General features: G+C 44.6%; 1 protein-coding gene across 6 annotated transcripts in view; it reads left to right on the top strand.

Annotated features, from left to right (window-relative positions):
- The first annotated feature begins 5,941 nt into the window (after positions 1-5,941).
- The window catches only part of DIAPH3 (diaphanous related formin 3), a 1,416,707-nt gene continuing 1,395,512 nt past the window's right edge, over positions 5,942-27,136 (top strand). For all 6 annotated transcript variants that reach the window (XM_063952903.1, XM_063952906.1, XM_063952905.1 and 3 more), the window contains exon 1: positions 5,942-6,367. In XM_063952903.1, the coding sequence (XP_063808973.1) occupies positions 6,266-6,367 (102 nt within the window). In that variant the 5' untranslated portion in view covers positions 5,942-6,265. The remainder of the gene's footprint in view (positions 6,368-27,136) is intronic.

Genomic DNA, 27,136 nt, shown 5'->3' with positions numbered 1-27,136 from the left:
GTTGTAATAGTCTCCTGACCGGTCTTCCCAAACATAGGCTCTCACCACTACAATCCATTTTTAATGCAGCTGCGAGGCTAATCTTCCTCGCTAGACGTTCATCGTCTGCAGATCCGCTCTGTCAGTCCCTCCATTGGTTACCAGTATTCTACCGTATTAAATATAAAATACTTTTCCTGACATACAAGGCTATTAACCAAACTGCACCAACGTACATCTCTTCACTCATCTCAAAATATCTCCCTACCCGACCTCTCCGCTCTGCACAAGATCTACGTCTCTCATCCACACGCATTACTTGTTCACACTCAAAATTACAGGAATTTATCCGGCATTCACCCACTCTGTGGAATGCCTCCCACGCACAATAAGACTTGCCTCTAGTCTCCAAACCTTTAAACGTTCCCTGAAAACTCACCTCTACAGACAAGCCTATCAAATTCCAGACCCACCCACATAACCTTCAGTGCTTCCCTATCTAATTACATCCTCTCTGTACAGTATACATAACATCACATATTTTGTCTTTCTTTACTCTTACACCCTCCTGACACTTGGCCAACATTGCGTGGTGATCATATCATACAACCCATTAATAACCTAGCAATCTGGTGGACCATTATGCAATAGGTAGCATCTATCCTTGTGTATCAATGCCTATTTCCCTATCGATTGCAAGCAGTGCCGTTTCTTGCGGCGGGCGAGCCGTGCAACCGCACGGGGCGCCCACCGCGGGACTTCTTGAGGACTTTGAATCTCCCCTCCCCTCCCGAGTGCCCAGCTCGGGGGGCGGGTTTTCGCGGAATGACGTCACGACGCAAACGCGTCATTCCGCGAAAACCCGCCCCCCCGAGCTGGGCACTTGGGAGGAGGGAGAAGGGGGAGCCAAGCTGGCCGGCGGCGGCGCTGCACAGACGAGGGAGAGGCGGGTGAAGAGCGGCAAGAACCGCTTCAAATGTAAGTCAGCCCCTCTCCCTCTATCTCTCTCCCTCCCTCACCCCCACCACCACCACCTGCCGTACTGTGTAAAATGGGGACACCTGTCTGCCGGAATGTGTAAAATGGGGACGCAGTCTGCCGGAATGTGTAAAATGGGGGTATGTGCCTGCCTTAATGTGTAAAATAGGGACACTTGCCTGCCGGAATGTGTAAAATGGGGACACTTGCCTGCCGGAATGTGTAAAATGGGGACACTTACCTGCCGGAATGTTTAAAATGGGGACGCAGTCTGTTGTAATGTGTAAAATGGGGGCACGTGCCTGCCGTACTGTGTAAAATGGGGACTCTTGCCTGCCGTACTGTGTAAAATGGGGACTCTTGCCTGCCGTACTGTGCAAAATGGGGACTCTTGCCTGCCGGAATGTGTAAAATGGGGACGCAGTCTGCCGGAATGTGTAAAATGGGGACTCTTGCCTGCCTTAATGTGTAAAATAGGGACGCCTGTCTGCCGGAATGTGTAAAATGGGGACACTTGCCTGCCGGAATGTGTAAAATGGGGACTCTTGCCTGCCTAAATGTGTAAAATAGGGACACCTGTCTGCCGGAATGTGTAAAATGGGGACACTTGCCTGCCGGAATGTGTAAAATGGGGACTCTTGCCTGCCTTAATGTGTAAAATAGGGACACCTGTCTGCCGGAATGTGTAAAATGGGGACACTTGCCTGCCGGAATGTTTAAAATGGGGACGCAGTCTGCTGTAATGTGTAAAATGGGGGCACGTGCCTGCCGTACTGTGTAAAATGGGGACTATTGCCTGCCGTACTGTGTAAAATGGAGACTCTTGCCTGCCGGAATGTGTAAAATGGGGACGCAGTCTGCCGGAATGTGTAAAATGGGGACTCTTGCCTCCCTTAATGTGTAAAATAGGTACACCTGTCTGCCGGAATGTGTAAAATGGGGACTCTTGCCTGCCTTAATGTGTAAAATAGGGACACCTGTCTGCCGGAATGTGTAAAATGGGGACACTTGCCTACCGTGCTGTGTAAAATGGGGACACTTGCCTGCCGTGCTGTGTAAAATGGGGTCGCGTGCCTGCTGTAATGTGTAAATTGAGGACTTTTTTTTTTTTTTTAGCCTGTGGTGCCCATGATGATGAGATCAGATGAGGCCACACCCATCCTAACAAAGCCACGCCCATTTTAACGAGGCCATGCCCCCTTGCCCCCCATGCTTTTACTCTTTATATCTATGGGGGGGGGCGCATTTTTTATGTGAATGGGGGGGGCGCATTTTTAAATCTCGCACTGGGAGCCAAATTGGCTAGAAACGGCCCTGATTGCAAGCTTGCGAGCAGGGCCTTCCTACCTCTACTATATCTGTCTGTTTTTACCCAGTTTTGTTCTATTACTGTTCTATTTGTAAAGTGCAACGGAATATGCTGCTCTATATGAGAAACTGTTAATAATTAAATAATAAATAAATAATTACTTTATCCAGGCAGCCACAACAAAACCACCAGTCTTTCTCTACCTCCAAAATAAAACCCCCAAAACAATGGAAAAAAACCCCAAAGCAAATAAAAAAAACACATTAGGCAGCCTTAGTGGGATAAGTCCTGACAAGGTCTATAGCTATTTTGTCCCTGGAGGGACTCACAAGTCTCAGAGTACTAGGTTACACTGTTTGTTGGTTTGTAGCGATGGTTACAAACAATAAAGCAATTTATTTCACAATACTGGGTAAACACCATTGAAGGCTGGGGACACTGCATATGCACATGGCAAGATCCGAGGCCAAGCATGTTCAAAGTGAAGATGATTTATGATTATTATTATCCTTTACTTGTATGGCGCCACAAGGGTTCCGCAGCGCCCAATTACAGAATACATATGCACATAATCAAAACAGGAAAACAGCAACTTACAGTTGACGGGTACTACTGCAATCAACTGCTGAAACCATTGCAATCGAATGCAAACCATTGAGGATTGATTGGGTAAAGCAGATTCCCTTAATATATATAATAATACATTCCTTGGTTTATATGCAATACTTATCAAAATAGACAATTCTTCTATGGTTCACTCTGCTGGACTGTTGACCTTTAAGTTGTTGCTTGTCCTCATATGTGCATGTAAAATAGGTAGAGAACACCACAATGTGTGTTTTTTTTTTTTAAGGCAAGTATGTCTGAATGTTGTCGTTTACCTGACATGTTGACATGCTCTAAATATCAACATCAGAATGCAGACAGTCCTATTTTAGCCTTAATCTAAATTAATGTGTGGTATGGACAACCTGATATCCCACTGGGAAGAAATGTGTATTTATTATTATTGTTAATACCAGTTATTTATATAGTGCACACATATTCTGCAGCGCTGTACAGATAATATTTGGCCATTCACATCAGTTCCTGCCCCAGTGGAGCTTACAATATATATTCCCTACCACATGTACACACACACACATTCATGCTAGGGTTAATTTTTTGTTGTAATCCTATTAACCTATCAGTATATTTTTGGATTGTGGGAGGAAACCCACGCAAGTACGGGGAGAATATACAAACTCCGCAAAGTTAGAGCCAGGGTGGGAATCGAACCTATGACCTCAGTGCTGTGAGGCAGTAATGCTAACCATTACACCGTCCATACTGCCCTGTATGTGTATTGCTAAGGAAAGATGGATGGTATCCAGTATACTGTCAATAGGTTTACCACTAATGGTAGACATGCATTAGGTCGACAGGGTCAAAAGGTCAAGTGTCAAATGGTCTACATATAAAATGTAGACAGTTCAATAAGTCGACAGGGTCAAAAGGTTGACATGACAGTGGTCAACACTTTTTTAAATTTTTAAAACATTTTCATACTTTACCATCCACGTGGGCTACGATTGGGAGTAGTACCGCTGCACTAAGCACCTTGTCCGAACAGAGCCGGGCATAGGCAAACTAGGCAATTGCCTAGGGCATTTCATATGCCAAGGGGCATCAGCAGCTTCTGCTGATTAAAATGATATGCGGCACGCCTATATTCTGTGTGTAGCATTTCATATGCAGGTACAGCCACAGTCTCACACAGTATATTGGCATGCTGCATATCAGTTTAATCATCAGAAGCTACTTGTGCATCCTAGCCACATAGCAATGCAAATAAGATGCATTTTCATTAAAAAAAGGTGCCCGATGTTAGCATTGAGGCAAGATTTATGAGGACACATCTGTATCCAAGCAGAGGCAGAGGTCACAGTGTTAGTGGCAGTGTGAGTGCTGTGTGCAAGCGAGTGGGTTGGTTGTTCAGTAGTGTTCGGAATATGTGTAAGGAGCATTATGTGTGTCATGTAAAAATGCATTAATAATGTGCAACATATGTGTAAGGGGCACTATGTGTGTCATTATGTGTATAAGGGCATTAATAATGTGCGGCATATGTGTAACAGGGTACTACTGTATGTGTGTCATGTGTATAGGGGCACTAAAAATGTGAAGCAAATGTGTAGGGGGCACGATGTGTGTCATTATGTGTATAAGGGCATTAATAATGTGCGGCATATGTGTAAGGGACATTATGTGTAAAAGGGCATTAATAAAGGTTGTCATAATGTGTAAGGCACATTATGTTTATAAGGACATTAATAATGTGTCTCATGTGTAAGGGGCATTACTGTGTGGAATGTGTATAAATGGATTACTAATGTGTGGCATTATGTGTATAAGGTGCTCAGGTGCTCTACTATGTGGCGTTGCGTATAGAAAGGGCACTACTGTGTCATCTAATGTGAATAAAGAGCAATAGGGTGTGGTATAATGTGAATAAGGAGCAATTCAGTGTGATGTAATGTGAATAAGGGGCTCTACTGTGAGGAGTAACGTTTATAAGGTAAAGTTATACTACTGTGGGAAGTAATATGTATTATGGACACTATCGCATGATAAAATGTGAATAAAGTTGCAGTACTGTGTGGCGTAATTGAAATTGGGGTTACTATTGTATGGCCATGCCCCTTGCAAGCAAAAACACACCCCTTTTTGGGCTGTGCGCCAAATGTGCGCACTGTTCCTATTTAAAATATAGGGGGTACAAACACCAAAATAAGGACTGCGATGGGTGAGGGGTGATGGTGCTAGGAAAGAGGTGCAAGATCAGAGGTGGAACCAGCGTTGGTGCGAGGGGGCACCAGCCAAAATCTTGCCTAGGGCATCATATTGGTTAGGGACGGCTCTGTGTATGAAGCATGGCAATCGAAGGGAGCCATGCGAGGGTACGTGGTACACTAATGGGTCATTTTTGTGGCAGAAAAGTGACAACCCCCCCCCCCCAAAAAAAAGGTGTCTTCTTTTTTTGTCGACCATTTCCATGTCGACCTTCTGACCCTGTCTACCTTTTCTACTGTCTACCAATTCTCACACCCTCAACATTTTACACACAAAAAACGGTTAAAATCAGAAAAGTGTGCGTGGCCACAGGTAAAAGGGGGGGGCGTGGTCACATCCCTTTTCCTATACTTTCAATGGAAGTTCGGAGAGCCAAAAATTGGTACAGACCATATAAAAAAAGGTACTGTACCTATTAAAAAGGTACAGTTGGAGGGTATGTATTCTATGTTGACCTTTTGAACATGTCGACCTAATGCATGTCTACCATTAGTAATTGCCCTATTGTCTGTAGACCTTTTTAGTGTAGATCTTATATTTCACACCCAGGAAAAACATTGGCAGTCTAACATCCCAGGTGTGGCTCTGCAAAGTGTTGTACAAGTGTGGCCTCAGCACACAGGGCGGCTGCTGCTGCTGCTGCTGCTGCTGGGCTGGCTGTCTCCTTCAGACTCATACCTAAAGAATTCAGGATCTGAGCCAGAGACTCCCATAGCTCCCACTCTGCCAGTCACAATGATGGCCGCTCTCTGATGCCGGCCGCTGCGTCACCTACACAACGCCGCTCTTTCATTGGCTATTGAGTGACCCTTGCAGAGTACAGCGATTTCCTATTGGCTGTGTGCATTACAGTAGGCGTGGCTGGAGTGGCGGGAACATTGAGTGTGTGGCACAGCAGCGGCAGGGTACGGTGCAGTGCAGGCTGCCCGCGGTGGCTGGTTGGGCAGTAGTGGGCAGTTACCGGTAGAGCTGGCAGTGCCCGTGCACCTGGCATTAGATCGCATTGAGCGATAAGGGGATCACCACGCTCTCCCTCCCGCCCTCTGCAGCGGTAATCGGATTCCCCCATCCTCCTGTATAATCCGCTGTCACTGCGGCCAGGTGACAGCTCCTCTCCGCCGCTGCCGGGGCGTCACACTCTGCCCCACGGATCTGTCCTGGGCTAACATGTACCGCAAGCAGCGGGGAGTCCCCGCCTCAGGCGCCCCATACCCGGACCACCCGCCGGCACACCCGGGGGAGGAGGCGGACAGGAAGATCTCCAAGTTTGTAAGTATCGCTGCTGTGTGTGTGCTGTGTCCGCTCCGGCGCTCCCTCTCAGCAGTGACTGACCCCCGTGTGACGGCGTAAACTGTGCTATGGCCTCACTGCATTTACAGGTGGCAGATCAGGAGTACAATGAATAAACAAACACAAAAGAACAAACAACCCCAGTTTGGGGCAATGAATACTGATTATGTTTAAAAACATCCTGGGGAGAAATTTGGCTTTTGACCAAGTTATCCTAATGGTATATTTACTAATCTGCGGGTTTATAGAAGTGGTGATGTTGCCCATAGCAACCACTTAAATTCTGATGTATGTAGTGTATTCTAGAAGATAATTATTATTTATTTATATGGTGCCACAAGGAATGTGCAGCGCCAAATTACAGAGTACATAAATAACCGAAACTAGAAAGCAGTGAGTTACAATGCAAGACCATATAGGACAAGTACAGGGTATATAAACATAGCTGCTGCAGCAGACAACACTGACATATGTATCAGGGTGGCGGAACTCAAGGTATAAGGTACCATCAAAGGGAGTATGGAATAAAAGGTATTTTCAGTAAGAGAAGGAAAAGAACATGAGCTAAGAGGGCCCTGCTCCAGAGAGCTTACATTCTGATATCTGCAGGGCCGATGGGGGATGTCACTAGTGACCTGTCGGAGTGTGCATAATATGTGTACACACTTAGACCAGTGGTTCTCAAACTCGGTCCTCAGGACCCCACACAGTGCATGTTTTGCAGGTAACCCAGCAAGTGCACAGGTGTATTAATTACTCACTGACACATTTTAAAAGGTCCACAGGTGGAGCTATTTATTTCACTTGTGATTCTGTGAGGAGACCTGCGAAACATGCACCGTGTGGGGTCCTGAGGACCGAGTTTGAGAACCTGTGCACTAGACGATGTACCCTATATGTCACTGATCCGTGGGATCGGGCAACATCATCTAGTGTATACCTAATTTAACAGTGCATGTTTCTCTGATCTCCTCACAGAATCATAAGTGAAGTCATTAGCATCACCTGTGGATCTTTTAAAATGTGTCAGTCAGTAATGACTAGAACTGTGCTGAAGTATGGAAAACATGCACTGCTGGACTGGAGCTGGCAAACACTGTGCTAGATTTCAAGCTGAATGATTAACGATCCTTCATAAAATGCTAATTAATACAGAGGTGCTATGTAAATAACTGGTGTAAACATCTGTAACTGCACCAGTGTTATAGGGTTTTTCATAACTGCCCTGCTATCTGAAGGCTGCTATTCCTATGTAATAAGCCAGTTAGCTTAGATTGGGCCTATTTATCATTTAATTATCGCCTGAATAAGAGCAGTACATATCGCCGCTGTTTGCACCCAGTGAACAATCTCATTTGGCTGACTGTGTTAATGCTTTTCTGTCTGGACAGCTGCCCCAGTGAACCCTTATTTTGCTTTTTGGAGTGCTGTGCATGACTCTTTCACATTGGGTAACACGAGGGAGGGAGAGGAGCAGAGCAGTATGTGGGGGTACAGTCTGACAGCAGAAAAATAAAAATGTATTAGACGTTAGTCTGTTGATTGCTTGTCCATGTTATAGTTAGTAAAACATTGTCATGTAACCTGAGAAATAGTTGCCCAAGAGCTGGTGACTGAAAAATGCACATCACCCTGAATTGCAATCTGCAGCTGGGTACACACTTGCAAGATTTCATACTGATTTGTCCGGTCCAGGCGAAATGGAACGACGAACCGGCCATATCGTGCAGTGTGTATGGCGATTACATGTTGTGGTTGTCTGGTTGTGCTTCATGGTCAATGATTTGACCTCGCATGTGACACAGTGAATATTAATGAGGGCCGCAACAGTGATCGTTCCATAGCTCATTAATATCTGCCTAGTGTGAACCGTTGATCTCCCAATGCACTGCACATTAGCACAATTCCTGGTCGCACTAGTGTGTACCCAACATTGCATTCAATTTGGTAAGAGATGTCGCTAAAAATATGTGGTTTATAGCAGGCTACAACTTTACTAAGAGATGTGCTTTATATTGTAAATGTCTCCATTTTATTATTGGATTAGTTAGGTCTGGACTCCCTGCTAATGCCAAGATCAAGGGAAGAGCAGAGGAGGAGCTGCAGGCTCACGGAGGAGGGATCTCTCTGTGACGTGCAGCCTCTGGAAAGTGACTGCTGACAGCATCTGAATATGGCATTAGCTAAAGCCTGCAATCTCCCCCAAAATGCTACTAACGCTGCTTGATAAATTGCAGAACCTCATTGTACCCATTAAAAACATGGGAACAGCAGACTGCTTGCGAACAATAGCACACAAAGTATCTCTGATATCTTATGTCTAAACCCTTAGATAAATGGCACAGATAATAAAGATCATGAGATACATGAAGTGATATTATTAAACTAGATTACTGTGTGTGTAAATATACTACACATGCAAAAAATTGGTTCCACACAAAGCAGATTTGGGTTTATTTGACTTGTGGTGGGCAACTCGGTTATTTCCCCCGGCAGCTGTCAGTGCCGGCGCCCGATGGAATAATTCTATTGTTGTTCTGTTTGTGCACGAACTGCTGCCAGCATCAGCATTTCAGCTTACAGCCTCTGGAGCAGCACTTTTCATGTCGCGACCAGAACTTTAGTCTGGTTTAGCCATTTTACCTGGCTAAACCCAGCACTGAAGTGCACTCAGCGCGACTGAATACCCCACCCCCCCATTTAGATGGGTGATTGTGCATTAAAAAAAAATTGAATCGCCTCCGTTGATAGATCGGGGAGGGCAGTTGTGAGTTCTAGATAATGGTCGGCAGCATTAACAAACTGCTTGTGACTGGTTTTCTTGGTTGAACATGCATATACTCCATTTGAGTGTTATAGCAAACATTTATTTTGCACAGTGCAGAGTTGTTTCTGCTGTAGTAGAGTTACTTTTAAAAGGTCATGTATGCCTACTAGTGTATGTGATGTTACTAGGGGAGACCGGTGCCGTACCACATGCAATTTATAGTAGTTGCAGTTTTGAGCATACATGCAATTGTGGGTTTTTGACGAAAACATTCTGTGGGGAAGATTTACTTAAATTTCTTAAAAAAAGCAAAGTGGTGGTGTTGTCAGTAGCAACCCATCAGATTCTAGATAATGTTTATCTGTTGCAGTCTAGAGAATGCTAAAAGCGGATTGGTTGCTATTGGCAACACCTCCATGTTTCTCATCCAGAATAATCTACCCGTAATCTACCAGTAATCTACCCCACTGTCTGAGATTTGGGGCATCAATCCCATTTTTTGCTTTATATTTTGAAAATTGCAAATCCTCTCTCCAGCAGCTGGCATAGGGCTGTCCCTACTGTATTTCTGTTTTCATGCTGCTGGCTGCAATGCTCCGACATACTCCTCTCTCTGTTGGGTGCTGCTTCTGTCCCCTTATTGGTTTACTGAAAGCTCATTACTGCAGCCCAGCAATCTGTGTTGCTGCTTTTCTATAGACACGATCTATTGGTGTTAAAGTGCTCATACTGTAGGCTTCTATTATACTATCAATTATGGTGATGTGAGTAATAACACAGTTTTTTTTAAATAGTTCTAGATATTTTGCCCTTCTGTGACCTGTATATTGAAGAATAATTAGAAATCTATAATATGGCAAGGAATTGGATAAAAATGTATTCGATTATATACCTGACTACCCTCTACAGCAGTGTGGTGCAAGTGTGTTCATGCACAGGGAGGAACTTGTTATAATTGCTGGCTAATTACTGTTACTATACATTTTTAGTTCTTTGGAAGATTGGAGAACCCACGAAAAAGCCATGGTAGGCTGCCTCCAGGGTGTGATGCAGAGATGGGCCCAGTATAGTAGCAGCTGCCGCTACTGCTAAATTCTACAAATGCGTCTTGTCAGTGAAAAAAATGGCAAAATGGGGTATTCATGCGCTGGGCAAACCCATTGATTCCATAGTTTCCACAGAATCAGTGGGTTTCTGCGCGGTAATCCCCAATTTTAGGGGTGGGTTAAAAGGCTATTTAATTGAATAGCCTTTTCCTGCGCCACGAGGATTTTAGGTTGTAACTTACTGAATATGCCTGATTGTGCTTTTTAAAACTGTGTTGCTGTATATAATGGAGCTTTCTACCATCATGTATCTTTTGGCTAGAATTAAAATAATGTGGACTAGAGGGATGTGGCTATGTGACCGGTAGTCGGGAGACCGCCCGTCACTATACCGATGCCGGAATCCCGACTGGCGGGGACTATTTTCACTCATGGGTGTCCATGACGCCCACAGAGTGGGAAGAGAACCTGTGGCGAGCACAGCACGCCACCAAGCCCGCAAGGGGCTTCATTACACTCTCCACCCCCGCTGCAATCTAAACATCGGGATCCCGGCATCGGTATGGTACCCAGGCTAGATTGGCCTCACAGTGCACTGGTTCACCCCACCATCTGCCAGAGATACAATGTTTACAAATGGATTTTTATGCCAGGAATTTCAAACCAATGACATTTGCAGATTACTGGATGGTTGGTGCCAAGCATAGGAGGACTACTTATTTATGTTCCTCTACATCACAGGTTCTCAAACTCAGTCCTCAGGACCCCACACAGTGCATGTTTTGCAGGTCTCCTCATAGAATCCCAAGTGAAATAATTAGCACCACCTGTTAACCTTTTAAACCTGTAAGTAATTAATACACCTGTGCTCCTGCTGGGTTACCTGCAAAACATGCACGGTGTGGGGTCCTGAGGACCGAGGTTGAGAACCTGTGCTCTACATCATAAGTCTGCAAACTCTGTCCTCATTACCCCACACGGTGCATGTTTTGCAGGTCTCACAGAATCACAAGTGAAATAATTAACTCCACCTGCGGACCTTTTAAAATGTGTATGTGAGTAATTAATACACCTGTGCACCTGCTGGGTTACCTGCAAAACATGCACTGTGTGGGGTTAATGAGGACCGAGTTTGCAGACCTATGCTCTACACAGTGATCGCAAAAACGCGCTATGGCGCGTATTTTACCCCATTATTGATGGTCGGGACTCAAAAATAAAAAACCGCAGGGTCCCTCAGGACACGCTCTGACCAGCAGCGCTGTCCTGCACGGTCAGTCAGTTTTCGTCTCTAGAGCAGAGGGAGGAACTTGGAAGGGGAGGAGATCATCGAGAGTATGTTCACTCCCGCCTCCCCTCACTGTCTGCTCTGCGCGCACACCGCCCCCTCTGCTGCCGGCGCCTCCCACTTAGCCTCATCGGCCCCACCCCCTTCTGTCTGCACCGTGTCCGCTTCCATGTATTGCCGAGTAACGGGCAGTGGCGGCTATTGCCGAGTAACTGGCAGCCCGGCCTGAGCACCAGCGGGTCCTAGTGTGAGCGGCGTCCGCCCAGTACTCCATGGCGTACAGTCAGGGGGGTGGAAAGAAGAAAGGTCTGCTACTAAGCGCCGCGGTCAGCACTGGCCAGCGGGAGGCGGCACAGCAGGGTAGTCTCAGGCCTCTCCCGTTCAGCACCGTGCACCCGCTCCTCTGCGAGACCCGGTCCTGCGCTACAGGTGACAGATTGAGGATGCGCTATTGTGCCCGGGCTAAAATCCGGAAGCCGATGTCCTGTAATGTAGGGACGGCCGAGCCTCTGCCTGCCCACAGGTTCTCAGTGCCTTCCTCCAAAGTGTTTGAGTTCTGAGGGAGCAGAATACGTGTTGTGTGACAAATGAAATCCCTATACATTACACTGTGTTCCTGCAAACCTTGCTGTTGCAGTGTCTTTACCGTAACTATCACTGATGTAACATAGTACTGGTCACCTAGAAATCTAAGCGTTTTTTTAATGTTATTTTAGTCATACTGTATTGAATGATGGCATTAGCATATTATCAATGTACATTACTACCTCCTATCTTCTGAAAGATGGATTATTTGTGCTCCTGGCGCAGTGTGTGTAACGTGCTCCCCCTGGCGCAGTGTGTGTAACGTGCTCCCCCTGGCGCAGTGTGTGTAACGTGCTCCCCCTGGCGCAGTGTGTGTAACGTGCTCCCCCTGGCGCAGTGTGTGTAACGTGCTCACCCTGGCGCAGTGTGTGTAACGTGCTCACCCTGGCGCAGTGTGTGTAACGTGCTCACCCTGGCGCAGTGTGTGTAACGTGCTCACCCTGGCGCAGTGTGTGTAACGTGCTCACCCTGGCGCAGTGTGTGTAACGTGCTCACCCTGGCGCAGTGTGTGTAACGTGCTCACCCTGGCGCAGTGTGTGTAACGTGCTCACCCTGGCGCAGTGTGTGTAACGTGCTCCCCCTGGCGCAGTGTGTGTAACATGTATAGGAGATCCTACCTGGTGCAATGTGTACAAGCGGCACTACTATGATGTGGCCATGCCCCTTCTCCACGAAAGCATGAACCTAAATTTTTGTGGCGCGCCTTTGGCACGCACTGTCCATTCCGTTCTTCGCATTATAAGAGGGGTAGAACTAATTCAGTTTCTGCGAAAGGGCACCAAAATGTCTAGTTAAAGCCCTGTTGCAGAGTGTCCTGTATGCTACACAGGCCAGCAGCACTGTCACTTCCCCTCCTCCCCCTTGCAGCACTTTTGTAGCGTCAAAATCAAGGCTGTGTTTTATATTTGAATAATTAATAAGATTAATAAGAACCTTTTATTCCGATGGAACCCAAAAAAGGACAGGCAGGACCCCAATTTTTAAAAGTGAGGGGTCCCTGGGACCCACTTTTTTTTGGGCTTAGCGCGATCACTGCTACATATAAACCTAGACCAAGCACATTTTGATTGCTCTGGGATTTCTTTGCTCTCTGCATGCTTCACTATAGTACCAATATGTATGCTGTGGCCAAAGCCTTTGAAGTGTGGGCGCAAACCAAGGGAGAACATACATATGTCACACATTGCTGTGTGCAGTGCTAAACACTGCGCCACCGTGCTGCCCAGGAGTATAATATAGTTCAAGGCACTGGGGAAAATGTGCCATCCATGAATCATCCTTCACATCACCAATCTGGTTTAATACATCTACTGCACATTATACCAAACCCACTATACATATACTATTTAGTGAGGAGAGATGCACCTGTCCCTGAAGTAGCTACTCATTACTGAGCAAATACCTGTACAACTTGGATTAACATGGTGGGTCTATATAAACCAGAATAATGTACTATAGTGTAAATAGAAAGAAAAGAAAAATCACACTTAATATAGCAAATGAGGTTCTTGTGTATTTGTTAGTAATGTATGCCAGTTGGATTATAATTTATTCACCGTTAAGGAGCTGTAACCCAGTGTTTTTCATGTTGAGACCATATTAATATCTAACAATAATAATATTAATTGTTAGGGGACTTTGACCACTCTAGGTCTGGTCTATCAACTCTCATCAGTCATCAGTCAGAACTCTGTTCTTTTAGCAACCGGTTGGAGGTCAGAAAATGAAAAGATCACACACAGGATTATGTGTAACCTAGACAGATCATGGCTGACCCGCCCAGGGCCCGTTACGGGTTTATTTTTATAGTCTGAGAACAAAGGAATAATGCGTGCCAATAAATTTAGCCAATCAGAATACACCATGTATGTCTTAGAACCTGAAATACATCAATTGTCATACAAGATTTTAATTAGCAATTAGAGCATCCTTGAATATATTTTATTGCTTTGTGATTATCAGCCTCTCGGACATATAGACAAGACATCCTTTCTGATGGTCAAAAGGGTCAGGGTCTCACTGTTCTCGATGTTCAGACATATTGGCGATCTGCCTGACTGGCCTTGGATACATCTGGTGTTGTATGCCTTTGAACAATTCATGCTTTGAATATAATCTGAGTATATAGTTTTCTGAATATCTGTATAGTATTTAAGGATACATCAACACATTTTTGATTAACAGTAAATATCTTAATCAATGCGAAAAAGCTTGAATCAATATATATTTGCTATACTGCGGAAGTTCTTACACCATCATTTCCCCTCTTTTTGATTCCACTTTTTCTCCCTATTCTACCTACACTAGGCTACATTAGTAATCCCTGTCATGATTCCGGCACCTATGTCACCACACTGGGATGGGCAGCATGCCATTAAATGCCCTCATGGCAAGAAAACTAATGGAACGAGTTCCCTATTCTACAGAAGAACCTCTTGGGCATTTATGATTGCGTCCATTTTGTTTACATGTTTCCTGAACCTGCAAGACAAATAACAATTCCAAGCAACCAGTCCTATCAATACTATAACTCAGTGATTTTCAACCTTTTTTTTACTCGCGGCACACCGAACAATATTTTAAAATTGCCAAGGCACACCATCAGTTCCCCACAGAAAAAAAACAAAAAACACACATTAGCCCACATAGTAAAAAAAAAATCCACACATACATTGGCCTACACAGAAAAAAACAATCACATTGCTCCCCACATAAATCACATTGCTCCCCACATAAATCACATTGCTCCCCACAAGAATTATTCACATTGTTCCCTCCATAAATCCATATTCTCCCCACATAAATCCTATTGTTCCTCACAGGAGAAAAAAAAAAAACATTAGCCCCTACCAGTTAGCTGTTTTCCTCCCTGTCCCTCAGTGGTGGGGATTGTTCATAGTGGAGTGCTGCAAAGTCTGAGCAGCGGTCAGGCAGGTGTGGATGTGGGTGGGCAAGGAAAGCTGTGTATGCAGGCAGGAACTGGAAGATGTGTATGCAGGCGGGTGGGCTGGCTGGGTGGTGAGACGCAGCGTCCGTGACCTATGATATCACACTGCCGCATCTTCAAGGCATACGTCACGGCCGGAGCACGACTGATCCTCTAAGAAGAGCCCGGTCCAACAGTTCACTCTGAAGGTGCAGGAAGCTGCTCTGGCTCCGAGGCACACCTTGGCACACTGGTTGAAAAAGACTGCTATAACTATTGGCAGTAGTGGGTGTAGAACAGTTTTCATTAATCCTGTAGCTGATGGGGATTTTCCTGTGAAAATATACCACCAGTGATGCTGTAAGTTATTTTTTAGCTGTGTGGCCATGTGTTTCAGTTCCCCAGCTTCTACTATTGTTTGCATCTGCGCATGTCTTGAAGAATAATTAACTTCCCTTAGATGCTCTTCCAATTTTTCTGTATTGTTGATTATATTAATGATGTTCTGTATGCTTACAGTTATGTTATGGGGGGGAAGAGTTAATGGCTGATCTAGGTAGTCAGTCTGATCCTTATAGAAAACAATGGTCTGATTTTTCCATATTAAATGAGTTACATTAAATAGGCATCCTGAAAAAGGGTGTGGTAACTGGTATAGCTGACTGATCTGTTGTAATCATACAGACTATTTGTGGTGCCACTTCTATGAAGATGTCATCTTTTGAGTCATGCAACTCCCAATTACAAACACTAGTAGGATTTTTTAGCTGACATGATTCTGGTATGTATGTAGTATGAGGACATGCCAGCCCATTATCAGTGCTAGTCTATAGAGATAGGTCATGAGTTTTGTTTTCTGGATCAATATACTGCCCTCTGAACTGTGGTGTCCATAAATCCGAGTTACCTGCTTTTGTGGTGAAGGGTACTGCTAAAATGAAGTATTTACACATGAGCTTAGGTTCTGTTATGTTGTAGGTTTCAATTTGCTCCCAACACCACCTGTCTGTGCAATAAACCTCATGTCCATATAGCCTGACCCATAACTCGGATGCTATATTAAACATGTTTCTGTAAACCTGTATGTTCCCAGTCATTAACTGGGTCTGGGCCAGATTCTTCTGTTCCTGATACACAGTTCTTATGCAGCATTCCGTCCACTTAAACAAACTAGAGATGTTTTTGGACAGTTTTAACGTGTTCATAAAAGAACTATTGACCAAGGTTAGAAAAGAATGATCCCAATTAATGACCTTTAAAATCGTATTGAAGACAGTGGGCATCCATTTTGCCTGCATGTGAACCACTCTTTCCATATCACTGCCTGCATCACTCATTTTGTTAGTCAGTGTTTCTATGTCTATGGAATTTAGTGCTCCCATTGTTGCTCCTGCCCCTCCCAACAGGATATCATACCATTCTCTTTTTATCCGGTTACACTTAGGGCCTTTAGGAAATGAAATATTAAATCGATGTAGTGTCCTAAATTGTTTTATTCCCACCTTCTGACAGGTTGCTGGTATTTTGACCAAAGTATCATTCCTTATTTCTGGCTAATTTTGCAAAATCTAAAATTTTGATCTGTGTCCTGTAGCATTACCAGGAAAACTGGATGTGTTAGTACACACAATTACTGTGCTTGAGTAGTCCTGTGCGGACAATTCAGTATTAAAAGGTAGTTCCTTAGAGCCATTTATACATCTTGATATGACCTGAATTACCACCTTATTTCTTATTGGGTTTGTGAATGGCTCTACGCAGCATTTCATTTTATTCTGGTACCACGGGACAATGTAAAAGTGGTGCGGTTACTTAGCAATAGAAAAATATATATTTCTGCACCAATTCTTTTCTTATACATTTTTCCTTCATTTATAATAATCTTAAGAGCTTTACATGCTCTCCACCGCTTTATAGCTTGCTCTGACATATTTGATGTCTCATAAGTGAGAACTCCACCTTTTTTATAAAAGTAAAAACAGACAGAGGGTTGTGTGGTTAGATTATAGTAATTCCACCGTTGGTCATCAAAGCTCCACCAGCAGGAATCTGGTTTTCCCTTATTAACTGTCCCATCATTATGACACTCCCTTTCAGTAAACCAGTCCCCTGGACTTATAGCCCAAACCATGGGGATTACCCCTAACAACAACCAAAGGATAAGCAACTTCATTCTTCTGGTTGGAGAGTCACTGTCAACTTCTTCGAGTGGGAGGCATGTATCCAAGTATCGTGACCTTTCACCTTAATCGAGGTAGGCGTGGTTAGCAGCACTTGACATGGACCATCATATCTTGGTTCAAAGGTCTTTCTCGCATGTCTTTTTAAATAGACCCAATCTCCTGGATTTAGCTTATGCGTAGCTGATCCTACTGGGTCTGGAATGGAAGAAAACACTCGGCAATGGAGGTTAGTCAACGTTTTACAGACCTCCTGTACATAACCTGTTAAATCACCATGATTATGTTGTAGCTGTTGTGGATAATAACCTGTTCTTGGAGCTGATCCAAACAATATCTCATATGGAGTCAGCTTACTAGGTCTCATAGGTGTGGTCCTAATATTGAACAAGACTATAGGTAGGCATTCTGGCCAAGTTCTTTTGGTTTCTGTCATCATTTTCTGTAGTTTTAGCTTAAGGTCAAAGTTCAGACGTTCCACCCTCCCACTGGCCTGAGGCCTGTAAGGCACGTGGAAGGCCTGCTGTACCCCCAAATCTTTCATTATATGCTGCATGACTTCTCCTGTGAAATGTGTACCTCTATCTGATTCTATAACCTCAGGTACCCCAAATCTACATACTACTTCTGCTATCAGTTTCTTTGCAGTAGTTTTTGCTGTGGCTTTGCTCACTGGCCAGGCTTCGGCCCAGTGACTAAACATGTCCGTTGCTACTAGTACAAATTCATATGGACCGCTTCGTGGCAACTGTATATAGTCAATTTGTAGTCTCTGAAATGGGTAAGAGGCTTTGGGTATAGTTCCTAGGGGTGTCTTGGTTCTTTGTCCTGGATTGGTGATTCCACAGATCCAACATCCTGCTACAAAGTTTGTTGCAGCTTTATTGAAGCCTGGAGCTATCCAATGCTCTTGTACTCTATTCACCATGGCTTCCTTTGAATGATGTACTTGTCCATGAGCTACGTGTAACATAGGTGTAAATAGAGCTGCTGGTAGACAGTACTTTAATTCTCTTGACTTCCAAAGTCCATGTTCATCTTCTTCTGCTCCCAATCGTGTCCATTTCTCCTTTTCTCCTTGTGATGCTTGTTGTTGAATTTTGATCAACTCCTCTTCACTGGGCATTTGCTTCACATCTTGAGCTACTAAGACTTGCTCAGGTTCTTTTGATTGTAAGGCAATTCTCTTGGCTTCTGCATCTGCAAATGCATTTCCTTTAGCTTCCATGGTTTGGCTCTCAGTATGTGCTTGTTCCTTGATTATTCCAATCCTTTTAGGTAGTTCCAGTGCTCTAAAGAGTTCCATAATCAAACTGGCATGTTTGATGGGTTTTCCATTTGCACCTTTTGAAGTCTCTACTTTTCCAAATAACGCCATAATCCTGGGACACTCCCCAAGCATAGCGTGAATCCGTGTAGATGTTAGCTGTCATGTTTTCAGCATGTATGCAGGCTTTAGTCATTACTATGAGTGACATGCTTGGTGGCATTAATAGTGCTACTTCATATTTGGTAAGTCTGGCTGCAGAAAGATGCTTGGTTCTTGCTTGACTTAGTATTTCTGTTACAGCGTGAGGCACTTGTATACACAGTGGATGATCAAGCACAATGTCTGCCACTTTCTCCTTGAGTATTGCTGCTGCTGCCACTGCTCGGACACAAGATGGCGCTCCTCTGATAATTGGATCCAGCTGGGCTGAATAGTATGCCACTGGTCTTTGTTTTGTTCCGTGTCTTTGGGTGAGCACGCCTAAAGAATGCCCTTTGTCGTCATGGCAGAATAGGTTAAAAGTCTTTTTGTAATCAGGCAATCCCAATGCTGGGGCTGTTATTGCTTGCTTTAGTTTTTTTACTGCTTCAATGGTGTCCCTGTTTTCTGCTGACGCCTCCTTTTTTGTTAACTCATATAGAGGTTGCATCAGTAATGAGGCTGATGGTATCCATTCTCTGCAGTAACCAATAAGGCCCAGGAAAGCTCTGATTTCTTTTAATGTTCTTGGAGTCTTTGCCTGCGTTATTGCTCTTGTCCTTTCATCAGTAAGGTGCCTTGTTCTTTGGGATATGCAATGTCCTAAAAAGATGACTTTTTTTCTGTACTAGCTGTAGTTTGTCTTTTGACACTCTGCAATCTTCTTCTGCCAAAAAGATGAGTAGTGATACTGTTTCCTTTTTGCACTTCTCTTCTGTTTGTGCATCAATAAGCAGATCATCGACGTATTGAACCAGCTGGGTGTCTGTAAAGTGCGGTCTCCATTTCTGCAGGATTAATGCCATTGCTTCTGAGAAGTCTGATGGACTTGTTGCTCCCCCCTGGGGTAATCGTGTCCAACAGTATTGTTTACCTTCATGAGTGAATGTTAGAAACTTCTGGCTTTCTTTTGTAATTGGGACAGAAAAAAATGCGTTTGCGAGATCGATTACAGCGAACCATTCAGCTTCAGTTGGAATCTGATTGAGCAAAGTGTGAGGATTAGGTACTATTGGAGTATTGACAATTGGTCTTTTATTGATTTCTCTTAAATCATGCTCAAGCCTGTATTGAACTTCATTTGTACTGGTTCGTTTTTTCACGGGAAACAGAGGAAAGTTAAAAGGGGATCTGCATTCTTTAATGACCCCCACCTTCTTGTATTGTTCCACTTGCTGGGGGGTGGTATTCTGACTGACGGGATCCCGGCGCACAGTATACCGGCGCCGGAATACTGACAGCCGGCATACAACACTTATTCTCCCTCGTGGGGGTCCACGACCCCCCTGGAGGGAGAATAAAATAGCGTGGCGCGACCGCAAGGGGCTCATTTGCGATTGCCACACTGTCGGTAAGCCGGCGGTCGGGCTCCCGGCGCCGGTATGCTGGTCGCCGGGAGCCCGACCGCCGGCATACCATACTGAACCCCTTGCTGGGTTATGGCCTTGATTGTGCTTCTGTGAGAGGATATTGTCTGATACTGGTTGCGTTCCTGGTTTCAGCTGTAACTGTACTGGCTGAACCCGCATGTGTCCAACATCAGTCTTTCCTTTGGACCAAAGTTTTTCTGGTACTGCCTTCAACCAGTCAGGTACATCAGCCAGATTTTGTTTTGGTGCTGGGTTTGAATCTTGTCTCATGTAATATATCTGTATGGCTGCTTCCATCTGTTGATGAACCTTCTCTGGTAACTTCCTGGAAAATTTAATTCCTTTTGGTGTGTACTGTATGCAGGCTTGAATCAACTTCAGAACATCTGCTCCTAATAAGTTTACTGTGCAAGTACTAGAGGTAAGGAATTGGACCGCAATGGGAGTTTCAACGTCTTCAATTGTTAATACCATAGGTTTACTTTCCTTTAATTCCACTGTAGTTCCTTCTAAACCAGTTGCTAGAAGTGTCTCAGTGGTCATTAATTCACTTGGTACCTCCTGTTGCTGTAAAATTGTTCGGCTTGCTCCAGAGTCTATAATGTGTTGATATTGGTGACCTGTTGGCAGTACAAGGGTCACTTGATCATTTTCTTGTTCAGATGGTGTTTTGGCAGGGAGGTACCTCGGGAAGCCACTTTTTCATGCTTTAGGTTTTTCTTGCTGGTTTTCACACCATTCCTTGTATTTCCTGCAATTATTTTTGAAATGTCCTTCTTGCTTGCAGAAATAACATTTTCTGTCATCTTGCTTGGTTCCTTCTTTTGAGTTTCTTCCGGTGGCCCCTTGTGTTGGGCTTCTGATTTTCAACTTGCTTTGTTCCTGTACAACGTGTACTGTTACCTTCGGTATTACATTCTTTTCTTTGGCTTTTCTTATTTTTTCATTCTCCCTTTCCTCCATTCCTTCTAGCACCTGAACTATTGCTTCAAGTTCCATATAAGAGGTTTCTGGCCTGACCTGGAACAACTGAGTTCTGTAGGCTACTGACAACCCATTTAGGAATTTAGTCTTTAACAGTCTTTTATGTTGAGGGTTATCCGTTGCATAACCTTCATCAGTGTGTCGTATAGTGATTTTATCATAGTAAGTTCTGATGGACTCAGTCTTCTCCTGTTTCAAATCTGGGGCTGCTGGTGCCCTGAGTTTCTGTTCATGACACCATCTTTTAATCCTTGTCATGTACATCTTTCCACTCTTAAGCGTTGTTCTATTTGCCCAGCCATAGTGGCTGCCCCGGCAGAGGAAATCATCTGCTGCATCTGCTACTGCCATGGCGCTCACTATTTGAGCGGTTCCTGGTCCTGGTATAGCCTCACACAACTGGTGGTAGTCGACCCATGCTGGTGTCCATATGGCTTGAATTCTTTCCATATAGGCATAAAATGCTACTGGATTTTTCCTAGTATCTGGGGACTTGTCAACTATACTTGCAATATCGTTGCCATACCATGGTTTGTGATGTTGGCTCTGAACAATATATGGATTGTTTACCCTGTCTCCATCATCTGGGTTGCGTATTCTCTGCGCTTGTACTGGATACAGAGAAATAGGCAATGATGACCGTCTTTCAGCATTTCTAGTTGCATAGATATTTTGACATGGTGGTTCATGGGGTGAAACCCAGTTTCCACAATTTGGGCAGTGTTCATATCCTTCTGGAACACAAAACTGACATACCGGACACAATCTTTCTGGAAAATGTGTCATTTTATTTTGTACATTATGTACCTGGGCATGAAAAGCTGTAGAGGTTGTGTCTTGAGCCCTTGTTTCTCCTCTCCGTCTGAATTGCACCCTTTCGCTTATAGTTCCTGATTGTGGACTATTGTTTCCTGGACTCATAACTTGATTCCAGGTGTCCATCACTCGTCTAAACATAAGGGGAGCTTTAGGTGGCCAATTTCTTTGCTTTGATCTTGTTGGGGTTTCTTGTGATAAAGCATCAGGACACTGGGGCTTGCTCTGTACACATAGCTCAGGTAAATCATTTGGGTTTTCAACCACAGATCCTTTCAAGATAGGGCTGACTATTCGCCACTCCTTTCCTGGCTCATCTCTTCTTAATTTCACTGTTAGTGAGCCTGTAGATGATTCCATTCTGTTCATACTAAGGGTACCTGGGTGTTCATGCATGTCTGAGTATAGGGGTGGGGCATAGAATGGAGGTGCTGTTGCTGATGTTACAGGCAGTGAGTTTAACGCTGGTTGTGGTGCTATTGGGTACTCTGGTACATTGGGGAAATCATTTTCCTCATCTCTTCTTCTAATTCTTTTGCTACAGTGATCCAGATGGATACTTGATCTCTACAATTACGTTTAATTATCCCACTTTTGTTACAGGAGGCAAATTTGTCCCATTTCTCTAGGTCTAGTGTCCCCTCTGACGGAAAACCTGCTCTTTTGAAAATTTTACTTATTCCTTTCAGAGCTTTCCTCCCCTCCCTGTTACTAACAATATCCACGGGTTTGTCGGGCCCTGACATCTTTACAGACCGCGCTCCCATGCCTGGGTGTGTGTGCGTGGAACCCCTTCTGATGTGGTATTTTAGTAACCCCGAATGAGGGACTCAAAATCTCCTTGTGAGACGCTGACTCTGAAGAATTTCTTCTATCCTTGCACCTAAAGAGCTTCTTAAATCCGTCTGTGGACAAATGACTGGGGTTGTAGTGTTGCCCCTTCCTCCCTGTAATGGTGGAAAATCTATTAGTACTGCTCCCCAAGTGAGACCTGCATAATAGATTATTTCTTCTGGATCACTGAGGTGCGTCCCTAAAATTATAGTTAAGTTACTCCAAGGGTCTATCCCCCTGCCTATATAGAATCCTGCTTGTACCAGTACCCCTGTTGTCCCTTGTGTTCTTGGTAAACTCCCCACTATTCTTTGAATATGTTCCCCTTGTGTTTGGAAAATTGTGTCCTGTGCACCTAGGGCAATCATACCTGAGTCTCCTTGCTATTGGGTCTACCATTAATGTTATCCCTTGTTTCCTTTCAGACAGTAACTGTTCTTTGTCGCTGACCCAATCCTACCCCTTAACTGTCTTGCATAGGGACATACAATTGGAGAATGCAAATTACCTTGCCTCCCTTGTTCAACTGGGGTACCAACATGCGTTCCTACTATAAGTGTAAGGTTTTCCCAAGGGTGGGTTTTTTATTTAAAATATGCATCGGGGACTGCTTGGATTGGTAGAATTCCTACCACCTTAGGTGCTCTTGATCCTACAGTTTGAATTACAATATATGCAGTACAATGTGTGCAGGAGAATCTAGTTACTGGCACTGGTTCCATTGTCTAGCAGACACCCGACTCCTCCCACCTTTACAAAAGCATATCGACAGAGTACATACAACAGTGCAAGGATACCAAGACAAAGGGTGACAATAAGTACTATATCTGACAGACTCTCAACCATCTCTTCTATCTGGTTTTCCTGTCTTCTGGAAACCCTCTCACTGTTATGTCTGTTATCTGTGTACGCGGCAGCTGTTTGAGGCTGTATGGGCAAATGGGTCTTAAACCTGGGATTATGTGGTTCCTAGGCCAATAGGTTATGATGTTAGACCAATTATTCTCAATGTAATGTTCCAACAATTCCCTTTTTAAATGGAAACCTATTGTACAGTAAAATTCATCATAATTTTCCACATAACCAAATGAGACTTCAGTGCTTGTAATTGCCACCAATCTCGGTGCTACGGACCCTTTGTATTTTCTCAACACAACAACACAGGTACAAGATTTGCACACACCTCTTTGGTTATTTATCAATTCAAACTGTTTATCAGCATCAATATACCTTGGCCATACGCCACCTTATGTTTTTTTTTTTTAAACAGTTTTGTCTTCATAGTTAACCTGTATTACTATTATCAAAATTTAAAAGTTTCCTGGATATTTGATTAATTCCCCCTGTGCACTTGTGACAAAGTAGATGAAGATATTTACCCACAATTCAACAATATGACATACATGTATGGTACCTTAAAATTACTTCTGACTGACACTGGGTTCTTTAAGATATTCTCTGATCTTCCTAACTGGACTTCCACAGATACATACAAGAAGCGCTGAGTCAAGTGAGCAGGTAGAAATCTACACATTAAGGGGTATATGCAATTGCGGTCGAATTCCCGAAATTGTCTAATTTCGGGTCATTTTCGTCAAAAAAAAAATTTCGTCAGTGCTTTCCGTCAAAAAAAACGGACTTTCAAAATTCGACTTTTTGAAATTCGACTTTTTGCAAATTCGACTTTTCTGCAATGATACAAGTGCTGCAATTCGACAAAAGCATATTCAATTCAAGTTTGGAAATTCGACAGCAGTGCTTTTAGACAGTAAATTCGTCATTTTCAATCCGCCACACTTTGGAGGGTGAAAACAATAAAAAAAATTTTAAACATGTTTTTTTTTGTGTTTTTTTTTTTTGGGAATAGCATATCTATTTATATTAGAAGGGATTAGGTACTTTTTTTTTTTTTTTTTGGAGGCACAAGTATTATTTATATATTTTTAAAAATATTATTTTTTTTTTATTTTTTTTTTATTGCTGGAACGGTAAAATAAAAAAAAAAAAATTGGCGTGGGGTCCCCCCTCCAAAGCATAACCAGCCTCTGGCTCTTCAAGCTGGTCCTGGTTCTAAAAATGTGGGGAAAAATTGGGCAGGGATCCCCCGTATTTTTAAAACCAGCACCGGGCTCTGCGCCTGGTGCTGGTGCAAAAAATACGGGGGACAAAACGAGCAGGGGTCCCCCGTATTTTTCACACCAGCATCGGGCTCCACTAGCTGGACAGATAATGCCACAGCCGGGGGTCACTTTTATACAGTGCCCTGCGGCCGTGGCATTAAATATCCAACTAGTCACCCCTGGCCGGGGTACCCTGGGGGAGTGGGGACCCCTTCAATCAAGGGGTCCCCCCCCAGCCACCCAAGGGCCAGGGGTGAAGCCCGAGGCTGTCCCCCCCCCCCCCCATCATCCAAGGGCTGCGGATGGGAGGCTGATAGCCTTGAGTAAAATGACAGAATATTGTTTTTTTCCAGAAGAACTACAAGTCCCAGCAAGCCTCCCCGCAAGCTGGTACTTGGAGAACCACAAGTACCAGCATGCGGGAGAAAAACGGGCCCGCTGGTACCTGTAGTTCTACTGGAAAAAAAATACCCAAATAAAAACAGTACACAGACACCGTGACAGTAAAACTTTATTACACACTGCCGACGCACACATACTTACCTATGTTCACACGCCGACATCGGTCCTCTTCTCCATGTAGAATCCACGGATACCTGAAAAGAAAAGATCAATATACTCACCTCAGCCATGCTCCAGAGATAAATCCACGGACTTGGCAAAAAAAGAAAACGAACACCCGGACCACCGGACTGAAAGGGGTCCCATGCTGACACATGAGACCCCTTTCCACGAATGAGACCTGTCAGTGACAGCTGTCACACAAAGGTCTCTAAAGCCAATCAGGAAGCGCAACTTCGTTGCGCTCACCTGATTGGCTGTGCGCTGTCTGAACTCAGACAGCGCATCGCACAGCTCCGTCCATTATATTAAATGGTGGGAACTTAGCGGCTAGCGGTGAGGTCACCCGCCGGTCAGCGGCTGACCGCGGGTAACCCCACCGCTGACGGCAAAGTTCCCACCATTGAAACTAATGGAGCGGCTTTGCGATGCGCTGTCTGACAGCTCAGACAGCGCACAGCCAATCAGGTGAGCGCCACGGAAGTAGCGCTTCCTGATTGGCTGAAGGGACTTCAGTGACAGGAGTCACGTGATGTCCCGGCATTCGTGGAAAGGGGTCTCATGTGAAAGCATGGGACCCCTTTCAGTCCGGCATGGAACGGGTGTTCGTTTTTTTTTTTTTTAACAAGTTCGTGGATTATCTCTGGACGTGGATGTACCTCTGGACGCTGGAAGGTGAGTATAATTGTTTTCACAGGTACACTCGGATCGTCGGAGACCGTGGCAGTCGGCGTGTCAACATAGGTAAGTGTGTGTGTCGGCAGTGTGTAATAAAGTTTTACTTGTCACGGTGTGTGTGTCCTGTTTTTATTTGGGTATTTTTTTTCCCAGTAGAACTACAGGTACCAGCGGGCCCGGTTTTCTCCCGCATGCTGGTACTTGTGGTTCGCCAAGTACCAGCTTGCGGGGGAGGCTTGCTGGGACTTGTAGTACTGCTGGAAAAAACAATATTCTTGTCATTTTACTCAAGGCTATCAGCCTCCTATCCGCAGCCTTTGGATGGGGGGGACAGCCTCGGGCTTCACCCCTGGCCCTTGGGTGGCTGGGGGGGGGACCCCTTGATTGAAGGGGTCCCCACTCCCCCAGGGTACCCCGGCCAGGGGTGACTAGTTGGATATTTAATGCCACGGCCGCAGGGCACTGTATAAAAGTGACCCCCGGCTGTGGCATTATCTGTCCAGCTAGTGGAGCCCGATGCTGGTGTGAAAAATACGGGGGACCCCTGCTCGTTTTGTCCCCCGTATTTTTTGCACCAGGCGCAGAGCCCGGTGCTGGTTTTAAAAATACGGGGGATCCCTGCCCAATTTTTCCCCGCATTTTTAGAACCAGGACCAGCTCGAAGAGCCCGAGGCTGGTTAGGCTTTGGAGGGGGGACCCCACGCCATTTTTTTTCCGGGTTTTTCCCGGTTTCCCCCGATTTTTTTTAAATCGCGGCAAAATCCGGCAAATCGGACGATTTTCGCCCGCGGGACTGTCGAATCCGTTTTTCATTGAATATGGTGAATTCTGGCAGCCACCTGCCGGAATTCACCTGTCGAATTGTGTCGAATTAAAAAACGGCGATAATTTGCCGCGATTCGCCGTGAATTGCATATACCCCTAAATCTCACTCACCGTTTTTTTTTATCAGCGGTTCCTGAGAGATCAGAGGATTTGTTGCCAGTGGAGGAGATGCTGGATGATCCCTGGACGATGCTCCCAGAAATGTAAGGGTACTTTGACCACTCTAGGGGGTATATGCAATTGCGGTCGAATTCCCAAAATTGTCAAATTTCGGGACTTTTTCGACCAAAAAAAAAAAAT

Source organism: Pseudophryne corroboree, chromosome 2, assembly GCF_028390025.1.
Source record: "Pseudophryne corroboree isolate aPseCor3 chromosome 2, aPseCor3.hap2, whole genome shotgun sequence".
Lineage (NCBI taxonomy): Eukaryota > Metazoa > Chordata > Amphibia > Anura > Myobatrachidae > Pseudophryne > Pseudophryne corroboree.
Note: the sequence above shows the minus strand (reverse complement) of the source record. Positions and strands in the feature narration are given on the sequence as shown.